The sequence below is a fragment of the Cervus canadensis genome, chromosome 31 (genome assembly GCF_019320065.1).
Source record: "Cervus canadensis isolate Bull #8, Minnesota chromosome 31, ASM1932006v1, whole genome shotgun sequence".
NCBI lineage: Eukaryota > Metazoa > Chordata > Mammalia > Artiodactyla > Cervidae > Cervus > Cervus canadensis.
The window spans coordinates 34,655,504-34,668,983 of NC_057416.1; the positions used below are offsets into that span (position 1 = coordinate 34,655,504).

The 13,480-nt window shown below is 39.4% G+C and overlaps 2 protein-coding genes across 3 annotated transcripts in view; both read right to left on the minus strand.

Annotated features, from left to right (window-relative positions):
- KAT6A (lysine acetyltransferase 6A) overlaps positions 1 to 13,480 on the minus strand; it is a 103,436-nt gene that overhangs the window by 17,687 nt on the left and 72,269 nt on the right. For both annotated transcript variants that reach the window (XM_043454008.1, XM_043454007.1), the window contains exons 9-10: positions 7,752 to 7,867; positions 348 to 489 (exon numbers count right to left, since the gene is read on the minus strand). In XM_043454008.1, the coding sequence (XP_043309943.1) occupies positions 348 to 489; positions 7,752 to 7,867 (258 nt within the window). The remainder of the gene's footprint in view (positions 1 to 347; positions 490 to 7,751; positions 7,868 to 13,480) is intronic.
- On the minus strand, positions 4,268 to 4,709 carry LOC122432243 (40S ribosomal protein S15a-like). The gene has a single exon (XM_043454025.1). The coding sequence runs from the start codon at positions 4,692 to 4,694 to the stop codon at positions 4,341 to 4,343; it is 354 nt and encodes a 117-aa protein (XP_043309960.1). The 5' UTR covers positions 4,695 to 4,709; the 3' UTR covers positions 4,268 to 4,340.

Genomic DNA, 13,480 nt, shown 5'->3' on the forward strand with positions numbered 1-13,480 from the left:
GTTGGCATTAAAAAATCAAATGGAGTCATATATATATATATATCTCTCTCTCTCACATAATTTGCAGTACTTTTACCTTCTGAGTGGAATATAAAATATGTTACAACTGATGTCTTTGATTCAATGAAATATAAAATAGTTTATTCAGAGATCAAGTTTGTGAACTGGTACCACTTAGACTGACCTAATTCTGCTTCTCTCCTATAGAGCTGAACTACTGACTCCATAGTGAGTGAACAACAGTAAAACATTTCCCAAACAAATCAAGCTGTGCAAACGGGTAAAGCACAGGGGGTGCTGTGTTTGAAACGGATAGGAAGACAACTACCAAACATCTTCTACTTTACCTCAAAAACAGAAATGTTATTCTTTCTATAAATCTCATTAGCAGGAGGATGGAACCATCCACACTTCTTCATGTGCTGCTGCAGAATAGTTCTACTTTTCATATATTTTAGACAGAATTCACAGAGATATAACTTAGGCAGCCTGTAAAAAAAATAATTACACAAACAAGAGGGCTTTATATTTTATAAGATTTTAAACTTTCACTCTTATTCTTTCTCATTACCACCCAGGTAAAAAGGTAAAGAACGTATCATTATTCCCATTAATCACATTTTTAAAAAAGGAAACACAAAAATCAAAGATAAAACTTATTTGGATAACAGGATCCAACTAATCAACAGCAAGAGGGCAGGGGTGGGAATCAATTCACACAATCCTGGGATCTTCCTAGTAGACTGATCCTTGTCGTCTTTTAAAGTTACCTACCAGACAGCCATGAAAATCTCACCTTCTATCCTCCTTGATGATCTCCAATAAGTAGAAAGCAAAGTCTGCCTTGGGAACACACCAGTAAGTGAAGATTTTGTTAAGCTGTACATTCTTTCTTCCTTTATTAGATCATTCATTAATTTCAGAAAATGAACATGTATTGAACACTATCAGACCCTGTGTTAGGTACACTAGGTACAGAGGCTGAGTATGATGGACATATAGTGGGGATTGTAAAAGCAGATTTTGTACATATTTTTAAGTATAAAATTATAATACGGAAAATGTTTTTTCAAGTTAGGACATGCTACACTACCTCCTTCCTTCTACTCTGAAATTCTGGCTTTCTCTCCAGTTAAATATGACATTAAATCCTGTACCTCAAAGGTCTATTTTCAATGACTGAAATAAAATTTCTAGTTGTTTCTTCATATATTTTGTTATATTTCTATAATAACTTATATTTATCCAATACACTTGCTATTTTGGTAGTGGTCTGTCAGGCCTCTCCCTTACAACGTCTCTGTGCTCAGGAGCTAGGCAACAAAGTGACTGTGCGTGCAAGTGTGCTCGGTCAGGTCTGACTCTTTGCGACCTCGTGGCCATAGGCCGCCAGGCTCTTCTGCCCATGGGGTTATCCTGGGAAGCATACTGGAGTGGGTTGCCATTTCCTCCTCCAGGGGATCTTCCCAACTCAGCAACCTATCCCGCGTCTCCTGCAGTGCAGGCGGATTCTTTACCACTGAGCCACCGGGGAAGCCCTACTAAAGTGATTAGGTCAGTTCATAAAGCCACAGAAGGAACATAGCCTAAACTAAAAACCAGTGGTTTCTGTAAGTATTTTAGCCTGGACTGAGAAGACTGTATGGCTCTCTATGATAAACACACATCCCATGTATCCTCAGCACAGAGGCTCCCCTGTATCCTGAAAACTGTGTCCAAAACTGGTAAGCATGCTAAGATCTGATACTAAAACAAAAACTGCATATACGAAAACACTGGATGATACAATGACAAGAAATATAATCCAAATATACTGTGTCTTCTCTCATATAAATAAGTACTGAGGCTGAAGGAAAAAAAAAACAAAAACAATTCTGTTTATATATTTTGGGTATTAATCCCTTATTGATCATATCACTTGCAAGCATTTTCTCCCATTCAGTAGGTTGTCTTTTCATTTTGTCAATGGTTTCCTTCACAGGACAAAAGTTTTTAAGTTTAATTAGGCTCCATTTGTTCACTTTTGCTTTTATTTCCTTTGCTTTAGGAGACAGATTAAAAAAAAAAAACCTGCTCCAATTTATATCAAAGAGTGTTCCAGCTGTATTTTCTCTTAGGAATTTTATGGTTTCAGGTCTTATCTTTAGGACTTTAAACCATCTATTTCTGACATGATTTAAGAAAACTGTCGAGTTTCATTCTGTTACGTGTAACTGTCCAATCGTCCCAATACCATTTACTGAAGAATCTGACTTTCCCCCACTGTACATTCTTGCTCTGTCCATCACAGACTGACCGTAAGTGCCAGGTTTATCTCTGGGCTCTCTCTTCTGTGTCACTGACCTCTGTGTCTGTGTTTGTGCCAGCACCACACTGTTTTGAATACTGCAGCTTTGTAACATAGTCTAAGTCAACCCTCCAGCTCTGTTTTACTTTCTCAGGATTGTTTTGGTCATTTGGGGTCTTTTGTGTTTCTATACAAATTTGAAAATTTTTGTTCCAGTTCTATGAAAAATACCCTGAGTAATCTGATAGGAAATTGCACTGAATGAGTAGATTGCTTTGCATGGTATCGTCATTTTTAACAATAACTTCTCCAATCTATACACATATCTTTCAATTTGTCTTCTTCAATTTCAATGTCATCTTCAATTTCTTTCATCAATGTCTAACAGTTTTCCGAGTACAGATCTTTTACTTCCTTAGGCAGGTTTATTCTTTTTGATGCAATGGTAAATGAGACCCTTTCCTTAATTTCTCTTTCTGATAGTTCACTGTCAGTGTATAGAAATGCAACAGGTTTCTGCATATTAATTTTGTACCCTGCCAACTTTACCAAATCAGTGAGCTCCAAACGTTTTTTGTGGCTTCTTTAGGACCTTTCTATGTATAGTATCACGTTATCTGCAAACAGTGACAATTTACTTTTTCCTTTCCAATCTGGATTGTTTATTTCTTTTTCTTGTCTGACTGTGATAGCTAGGACTTCCAACACTATGTTGAATAAAAGTGGTCTTGTTCCTTGTCTTGTTCCTGATCTGAGAGGAAATGCTTTCAGCTTTCCACAGCTAAGTATGCAATTAGCTGTGGGCTTATCATACAGGCCTTTATTATGGGTGCTCTCTCTATGCTCACTTTCTGCAGAGTTTTTATCATAAATGAATGCTGAATCTTGTCAAAAGCTTTTCCTGCATCTACTGAGGTCACAATATTTTTATCCTTCAACTTGTTAATACTGTTCTTCAAGGTATTGTACCACACTGATTGATTTGCAGATATTGAAGAATCTTTGAATTCCTGTGATAAACCTCACTTTATTATTATTTCTAATCATTGCTTATGATCATTTTAATACATTGTTGCATTTGGTTTGCTAGTATTTTGTTAAGGATTTCTGTATCTATGTTCATCAGTGATACTGGCCTATAATTTTCTTTTCTTGTGGTATCTTTATTTTGTTTTGGTATCAAGGTGATGCTTGCCTCATAGAATGAGTTTGGGAGCGCTATTTCCTCTGCTATTTTTTGGAATTGTTTGAGAAAGACAGGTGCTACCGTTTCACTAAATGTTTGGTAGAATTCACCTATAAAGCCATCTGGTCTTTGAGCTTTGTTTGCTGATAGTTGTTCTATTTCTGATTCCATTTCATTACTGGTAATTGGTCTTTTCACATCTGCTATTTCTTCCTGCTTCAGCCTTGGAAGATTGTTCATTTCTAGGAACTTTTCCATTTCCTCTGGATTGTCCATTTGATTGACATACAGCTGTCTGTCATAGTCTCTTATGATCCTTTGTATTTTAAAAGCCTCTGACTTTATTAAAACCAAGCCTACTGGGATGACACTGTTAGTCTAATGGGAATCATTCCATAAAACTCTAGAAAAGCTCAAATATTTCTTCTAGTAGGAGTACAAACGGTTGCAGTTCTCTCATTGAAAAAATATATCAAATAGGAAAAACATCAGATTACAGGAAATGAAGTGCAGTTATTGAAATCAGGAATGCTCCCTGACCTAAACACTGCTGAGTGCTGCTTCTGCCATCTTCTCTCTGAGAGAACCTCGGCCCTGACTACTGAGGAGGGGTATGGTCACTCTGACTAGCTGCATCATGGGGGTATAGCCCCCACACTTGACATTTACTTTAAAGTCACCCATGACATGGATACCACAATCTCTGAAGTCAGGATTGGGCTGCAGTTGTATTGGTTCCCTTACTTCTAGGATAATGCAAATACTCATCCTATTGTGGCTTTTTTTTTTTCCCCCCTCTAAGGCATTTTATTTGTACGTATTACATCCCTAGAAAAAGAATCCAAGGATTTTCCCTCCTGTATGTTTTCATCTTGCTTCTTCATGGTCCATGATGCCAGCTGAGGTTGTCAGTACAATGAAACCAAACTGACGGGATGGGAGCAGGTTATTCTGCCATTTTTCTAGATCTTTGAGTTGCACATCAAATCTGGGGCTGATCACTCCACACTTATTTAGCCTGCCTGTGAGGTTCACAACAATTTTCCCAGCCCTGTGATCATCGATGATTTCAAATTCACCAATGTAACCATGCTTCATCATCACTGTTAGAAACCTGACGATGACCTTGGAGCACGGCCGAATAAGCACCTGACATTTGCCTCTCTTTTCAGCGCTGTTGATACTCTTGAGAGCATCAGCCAGGACATTCATGCGCACCATTCTGGCGGCACGGAAAGATGGCGGAAAGAGCCTATTGTGGCTTTTGAACATTGCCCAAGATAGCAGCAGTTTGTGTGGCTTTTATAATAGGTCAATAGTAAAATTTTAACACACTAGAAATTACACCAAATACACCTTAAGTCAAAGATTATGGTACAAGCCACCTGAGATCAATCTGGGTATCAATGCTATATGGGGCAGTCATGCACAGTGGTTAAAAGTTACAGCTACATGTTAAGAGAAACGTGGGATTACATCCTGGTTCTACCACTCATAAACTGTACGGTCTTGAATATATTTGCTGGGCCCTGGCCTGTAAAAACAAAGATAGCAATATCCACCTCACAAAATTATTCCAGAGATGTTTAGTCACTGAGTAAGCTCAGTGAATGGTAACTATGGCTATTATTTATGATTAATACTATGAATAGTTTTACTCTCCTTTCATTCATTTTATTTCATCATTTAACGGTCATTCAAAGACTCTGAGGATGCTGTTCCTTAGTAACTGGGGTTGTACAAAATCTAAGCATCAAGTCCAGTCAGGAACAGGATCAAAAGGTAGAGTACGGTTTCCGAACTATTCAAATATGTGAGGATCTGCCTTTTTAGGACCTTATCTTAATATGAACTTGTAGCAAAGAGGTTATTAAGAAGCTAAGGCTCTAAACAGCTCAGGAGTAGAGAATATTCCATCTTGCCTTTGGCCTATTTATGTCATGTTTTTAAAGGCAGAGTAGGGCCCTCTATGGACCCATCTGCCATGTGTGTGCATCACAGCACCCTGCGGGGGAAATCTCAAGTTAAAACCTCTGGTTTATATTCTTCAACGTCTGAGACTTAATCATACTGCTCCAAATGAAGCTGGTTCATTGCTGTTGTTTCATTTTGTTTTTTAAAATTCATGGATGCAAGACTACTTAACATATACCACACACACAAATATCTGAATATTAAAGGAGATAGTACATAATCCTACTTCCCAAATAATTTTTCCTCTTACGATCTTTTCTTCTTTGTTTTTGCTCCAACTGTCCTACTTTGCATGCTTTAGGATTTGGAAATTTTTTTAAGTGTTTAGAACTTTTATTAATAAGAAAATAATTTAGAAGTAATTTAGCAGAGAATGATAGTCATCAACAAAGTAAAAATATAGGTTTATTATTTAGAAAACATGTGATCTCTAAACATTATAGTCAACTCAAGTTTAAAGAACTCAGAAGTGAAACAAGTCTAAACTCAATAAAACGTGGTTTTCCGAAAATATAATTAAGAAAATTATGAATATAAAGATAGAAAAAATAATTACTAAAAAACTTATAAGTTACACAATATTATCTGCTATTTTCAGGGAACCGTTCACAATGGTGACTAACGAAAAGTACAGAGTGTCTAAAATTCTACTCAGATGAATTTTACAGTTTTTCTTCTACTGCTGCTTTCTATTACAATTCCTATTATACTTCTTAGGTTATTTATTTTCCTGCTGGCAATGTTTGTTCATTCTTTCACTGGTAACTAACTCCCTCAAACTTGATTAAGAAGTCAAATTCTAGGGACAAATTCATCAGAGCAAAATGCAACATTTTTAATCAGACTTAATATCTTAAAATTGACAGCCTCATTCTCATCTTCTGTCTCCACTCCTGACTAAATGAGCTCCTCTCCTCCTCCTGCCCTTGAGAGGAAGAGAAGCTGCCCGTGGTTCCACTCTCTGCATGACAACCACCAGAACAGGTGACACAGAGGCTGAACAAGCTTTCTGTTCCAGGCGGGGCACTCTCGTGATCCGCACAGCTGGCAGAGCTCACTTAAAAACAGAAACAACTCATTTTAAACCTAATGATGAAATTAATTCTTCAACTCTGCTGTTCTTGATTATACAACATCCTGGCTATCCATAACTCCTGAGGAAGACACTGCATTGACTACCTGTGTTCTGTAGGTAGTTGAGGAATTTCCTTCCCTCTTTTAACATATATACATAATATATAATTTAATGTTTTTAACAAACTCAGATTGTCATTCTTCCATGAAATAAACAGAATATTTTCTTAAAGGTCTAACACAGAGTTTGGAGGTAACTGATCCTACAATAAATGGCTCTCAGCTGCTGTGTTTCATAAGCTTTTATCTTAGTTTCCTGGGGTTTTGCCTTCTCCCTCTCTCTCTCTGTCACTGAGGTCTCACTCCTACTTTTCTAATTCGCTTAGATTTGTAAATCAGATTAAAGAACTAATGACCGCTGTACTTCAAAGGCTAAGCCAGTGTTTAATTTTTTGACCAAATCTTATTTTTCAACTTTTTCATTTCAACCCTAAAAGAAAAAAACCTTATATTATTGAGCACTAAACCATTTTTAAGTGGTTTACATGATTCTACTCATTTAATGTTCACAATAAACCTCCTGAGGTCAGAACTATTACTATCCCTGTTTTATAGATGAGGAAACTGAAGCACCAAGTAGCTGGGTAACTTCTAAGGTTACGTAGCTTATCAATGTCAGAGTTGAGTCAGGAAACAAATCTGGCTTCCCTAAGCTCACTGCCTTATCCCAAAAAGCTGGTGAATGATCCATTTTTATATCTAGAAACCCAAGCCATTTATATATAATTTTATACCATTTGGCTAATTATTCCTGGGAAAACAAATAACTTACCAAGTTTGTTAAATTATAAAAATTTAAATAAAAGGCTACTCAGTGAAACTTTATTTATTAGTTAAATATAAAAGTTTCTCTTTAAAAAAAGCTTTTGGTGTGAGATATGAAGGTCAATTTCTCATAAAGAAAAAATGTTCCCCTTTCATTCTGACCATGTGTCAGGTTTCCGATCTTAAATAATAGTTTTTGGATAGGTTACGGAAAAGAAAATCTATTACAAAGCCAACTGAGACTAAGAGGCTGCCGAAGTATGCTGCTGTCACGGACACTTAAAACCCACCGGTTTTCTTCAATGTAAAGAGAGGAACTGGACCACAACAACGTCTCCAAGACCCCTTCTAGTGCTGGACGGCCAGGAATCTAAGAGCAAAGGTAAATGGCCTCTCAAAACATACCTTGAGTATTCTTGAGGATATGGAGAGGAGTACCAGGTATGAATTTCATACTTCCCAAACTCGATAACAGAGGGACAGCGGACTTGTGGATCAGGAGGACCAGTCACTCCAACTTTCTGTGCAGTGAGAAAATACATTGATTACATAAGTTAGCTACATTAAAAACACTAAGGTAGGTAACAAACAAAACAAAAAGCCATCTGAATCGAAGTGTCATGTTCTCAGGATTCCACGAGGAATTAGAAAAGCCAGGAACAAGCTAATGAGTTTTGAAATAAACCGTCTTCTTCTTTAAAAGGAGCATCCAAATGAAAAATAAATATGCTAATAAATCTCCTAGAACCGAATGCAGTTGGTGACACTGCAGTTTCCCTATTTAATAATACTGTGAATATCCTCAACTCCACTCCTTCCTTGATGACCCAGTAGTTAGAGAGACACCGCCAGCAGTGGGGATTAGGAGTCAGGGGTGGGGAGGCGGGCCTGCTGCCCACAGGCTGAGATGACACGCAGCACCGCAATGTCACGAACAGCAACGACCTACTCAACATCCCAGGAAGGAGTCGTCCTCCAGTCTGCAGAAGGAGGAGCTGAGAACAATGGGAAGAGTATACCAAAACAAGTAAGAGTCTTCAGTGCGTTTTACACTTCTCCTAAAACTTCCTTCCTAGTAGCTTTTCACAGGGGAATTTGATTTGCCCTGCGCCCAATGTAGCAAGAGTCGTATATGCATACAGGCACACCTCAGAGATACTGCGGATTTGGCTCCAGACCACAGAACAAAGTAAGAATCACAATAAAGCACGTCACACAAATTTCTGGTCTCCCAGTACACATAAAAATTATGTTTACACTCTGGTCTATTAAGTTGGCAGTGGCATTATGTCTTAAAAAAAACAACGGACATGCCTTACTTAAAAAATATTTTATTGCTGAAAAATGCCAACCATTATTTGAGTCTTCAGCAAGTCCCATAAGAGATCACCAGAACAAATACAATAATAATGAAAAAGTTTAAAACATTGCAAAAATTACCAAAATGTGATACAGAGACATGAAATTAACAAATAAATGTTCTTAGAAAAATGGTGCTGATACACTTGCTCAACTTGGAGTTGCCATAAATTCCAATCCGTAAAAAACAGTATTACCTGTGAATCACAATAAAGCGAAGAGCAATAAAAGAAGGTATGTCCCCATGTGTGTTGTATATATAACATATAACATAACCATGTATAATTATCATGGATATTATAAACAGGAATTAACGTTTTTAAAAAAAGGAGCTAGAATTCAGCCTAATCAAACACAGGTATTAATAACTCTTAAAGGGAACACCCAAAATTATTCTTCACCTTTATGCTTTAAAAAGCACTGAGAGATTACTAAAAGTCCCTTGCTGGAGCACATGACACATACACCCCCCCTCCCCACCACTTCTAACAAATCTAAAAAGATATAATATCAAATTTATATTCTTTATATAAATGTATTTAAGGAAAAAGCCTCTTCACCATAACTCATTTGAGAACTCTCTCTGGCCTTACTAACCATTCCCTTTTATAAAAGGCCAAGGGACTTATCTCAGGTTTCATGTTGGAACATAGCCAAGTGAAACCTCACCTCTTCCTTCAGACACCTCAAAACAAAAGACAAACATCTAATAGTTGAATACACTGTTTTATGACACCAAGGAGCACTGAGGCTCTTTCAAGAGCAAAAATCAAGAAGAAAAACACAAGACGGCATTAGAGTAAGATTTCTTTTTCATTTCTCAAAAGCCAAACAGAGCTCTGCAAAAGGTTTTAAACACACTGATCTTTAAATTACATTCCAGAATCATGTACTGTAAGTCATAAAGTAGCATCTTTGAGCCTATCTTCACAGTTCCAAATAACAAGGACAGTAATACGGAAAATATCAGAGTAACCAGTCAGAAACCAAATCTAGGCTCCTGAGCCAAGATCACACAGGATGCACATGGGCAAGACCACGCACCTGCTGCGACATCACCTGCTGCTGGAGCGCCTTCCCGTCCGCGGCCTGGCGCTCCTCCAGGCGGATGCCGGACGTGAAGGTGGACACCCAGCTCCAGTACAGCTGTTTGCACATGGCCGCCACTGAGGCACGGCTGGCCTCCCTGCCTCCAGGGCCCTCGCCCTCCTCGCCAGCCGGCACCAGCAAACGTGCCGGCCACCCTCCAACTCCCTTGTGAAAGAAGCCTCTGAGCCAGTGCGCAGAAGTAACAAAGGCTGTGCAGTCAGGAAGGAACAGGTGCCTCCAACCACCCGTTAACCCAGTCCTTGCCAAAATCACACTGCCAAGTCGGAATTACAAGCTTATCTTTGATTTCATGTTTAAATTTCAGCCAAAATGTCATTCACTATGCAACTTTCCAAAGTAGCGGGTATTTAACAAATCAAGAGCACATAATTTTTTTTTAAGCTTTTAACTCAGGTGTGCCACTCTGTGCCTTCCTTCTCATTTGAATATGCCAAAACGGTTAAAGCAAAACATATATTCTGGGCCAGAATCGACTGTCTAATCTAAGAAAATAAGGGAGGGGGCACTGAATGCACTAGTAATTGGGTTAAATAAAAAGGTAACTTTAAATATGCCTATTCTAAATAATGAAACTTTTATTACCAGTAATTCTGGAGAAAAGATTGCTACTTTTCTGCAAAAAACTCCACTTCCATCCAACAGACAGACCACTCTTGTATACAGAGATCCCCAGTCTAGATCTGGTACAAAAGGAAAACCACAATTGAAGCTGAAACAGCCCTGCCCCCTCCCCCGGCAGACGTTACTTTTCCAGTCCCTGTAGCAATGACATTTTGAGGTGGGAGTGGAAGGTAGGAGTCCCCTTAGTATCAGCGCGAGAATATGCAATGGTGGGAGAAGATATGTCTTTCCGACACTGGAACATTTCCCATGAAAACTTTAATAAAAAACAATCCTGTTCCTTAAGGATTAAAAGTTACCTGATGAAAGAGCCATGTAAGAATGAGGTCACATGCTGCGAAGTGGAGAGAGCATGAACTGGGAAGAAAGAGCCTCAGCATGGGTGGTACCTCCTGTGCGGACCCCGCATCTCGCACTGGCATCCCCTTCATTCCCCACACTCCAGGCCTCGAAGCAGGAAACACACGCCCACTTCACAGACGGGAGGGGCGTGGGGGTGGGAAATAAGGCTCAGAGAAACCAAGAGGTAGAGAAGGACAGCACAGGAACAGCAAGCGTGAAGCCCAAACGGGAACCAGCCAACCAGGTACAAGGTGAGGCAGAACGTATGGGGAGCCCTCAGCTAACTAATTTCTGAATTCCAGAAGTCTCTAAGTTTTTTTGAACTAGAACTTTAGCTTTCCAAAGTACACATCCACAGCCTCTTATCCAAAACACTTGGAGTTGGAATTGTGAACTTTTCTCATTAGAAAAGTATTACAGTACATATATGTATTTTAAATCAACAGCCTCAGTAGGGTTTGGGACAACACTCCATAATCAGACACCCTAATATTTCTTCAGCGAAGCATATGAACATTCATATTAAATAGGATAACTAAAGAATATATTGGGCTTCCCTGGTAGCTCAGATGGTAAAGAATCTGTCTGCGATGCAGGAGACCCAAGTTTGATCCCTGGGCCAGGAAGATCCCCTGGATGGCAACCCACTCCCGTATTCTTGCCTGGAGAATCTCATGGACAGACCATGGGGTCACGAAGAGTGGACACAACTGAGCAACTAACACAACAGAGAATATATATATACACGTATATGTGTGTGCGTATGCATATATATGTGTGTGCATATATATATATATATACACACACATGTATATATGTGTGCATATATATATATATATATAGTCTCAAATCAGTTCAGATTATGTTTTGCCAAACAACTGAATCAGGATAAGATCTTATAATGTAATGACTTATAATCTGTTTTCATTCTCTAAAGAAGATATATATACAGATGGGCAATATGCACGTGAAAAGATGTTCAACATCCCTAGTTATCAAGAAAATGCAGTTTAAATTACACCCATTCACACCCATTAGGACAGCTACTAGAAAATAAATAAATAAATAAACCCCCAGAAAATACCAAGTGTCAGCGAGCGCGTGGCCTTTGTGTATCTCCTGGACTGTACCAAGCACAAGCCCCTGCCCCCAGCCTGCAATGCAATTCCAATACTCAGCTGTCCACTCCCTCACCTGCAATGCGATTCCAATACTCAGCTGTCCATTCCCTCACCTTGTTCAGCCTTCTGCAACATGGTGGACAGTCCCTAACCCAACAATTCAAAACTGCACAAATCCATCCCACCCCTCAGAATTCTCTGACCTCAACCCCTGCTTTTTCCCCATAATGTTATCACATGATACAGTATTTACTTTAACCCATCCCCACTACTAAACTGTTAGCTCCTGAGAATAAGGATTTTTAAAAAAAAAAAGTCTGCTTTGGTCCCTGCTGTATCTCTAGTGCCTAACGGTACACATGGTAACCAGTACCCGGTAACGTTTACTGTTAAATGAACATTATCAATGTTAACAGCTTCAGCTCTTACCCATGCAGTTTCAGCTGTCATCTCTGTGCTGATAACCTGGCAAACCTGCCTGGAAGCCCTCCTGATCTCCACATCCATACCCACGACAGTCTAGACTTCGCACAAGCCCCCAATTTGTGTAACCATGATCAGGAAGACCATCCAAAAAAGCTCCCCTTCCCACATTTAGCATCATCATCTACTCAAAAAAGAACACTGGGAACTACGTGGTTCTGTCCTTTCGTTTAACCTCGATTCAACCCAGCACTCTAGGGTCCCCATCCTGTCCTAAAGCCACCGCACAGCCTCTGCCTGCAGGGCCCCTCCGCCTTGTCCCGGCCCTGTCCCCTCTCACTGACCACGGGAGCACCTGGCAGGGCTTCTTCAACCCACTGCACACGGCATCACCAGAACCAGGTTTCCAAACGCAAACACAGCCATGCTGTCCTCTTTAAAATAAACTCTTCAGGAGCTCCTCAAGAGCTATTCAACTACTTTAGAGAACCACTGCAACTAGAAAACGAAGTACAGACTGCTTAACATGGACCACAGGATCTTCGTGACCTGGTCTTCCGGTCTGTACTCACCTTTTCAACCTCATCTCTTAACTGAACGCCAACCGAAGAAATTAGACACAGCTCCAAGCGTTCAGTAACCTTTCTCACACCCAAAACTACTCCACGAGAAATGCCCTCCTCTCATCCACTCTCTGAACACCCTAGTCAAATATCACCTGCTCCCTGAAGACCACACAAACAGCCCTAGGCAGATGTCTTGCTGTCATTCTCCTGCATCTCAAGCACATTTACCACAGGCTAGCAGTCAAAGATTAAAGATCTGGAGTCACACGGCCTGGGTTCAAATGCTGATTCTGACACTGAATAACTATGTAATTCCGATGATCCTTCAAAGGCTTCAATTCTTCATATGTTTGAAACAGGAGCAAGTAATAACAAGATTTTATTAAATGCAAAAATTGATACACAATGCTGAATGTAGTGAACCTAGAACACAATAAAAGACTTCCTATTACTAACCACAAGGCTTCAATTATTGGTTTATAAATGTCTTGTCGCCTGGAGGGCAGAGACACATTTCCTATGTATCTGTGGGTTTCTAGAACCCACCACTAAGACAGCTCGCAGAGACTGGCATTGATTTAGAGCTCACTAC

Excerpts from the sequence above, each read along its gene's own strand:
- LOC122432243 (XM_043454025.1), bottom strand. The coding sequence starts at position 4,694 with ATGGTGCGCATGAATGTCCTGGCTGATGCTCTCAAGAGTATCAACAGC.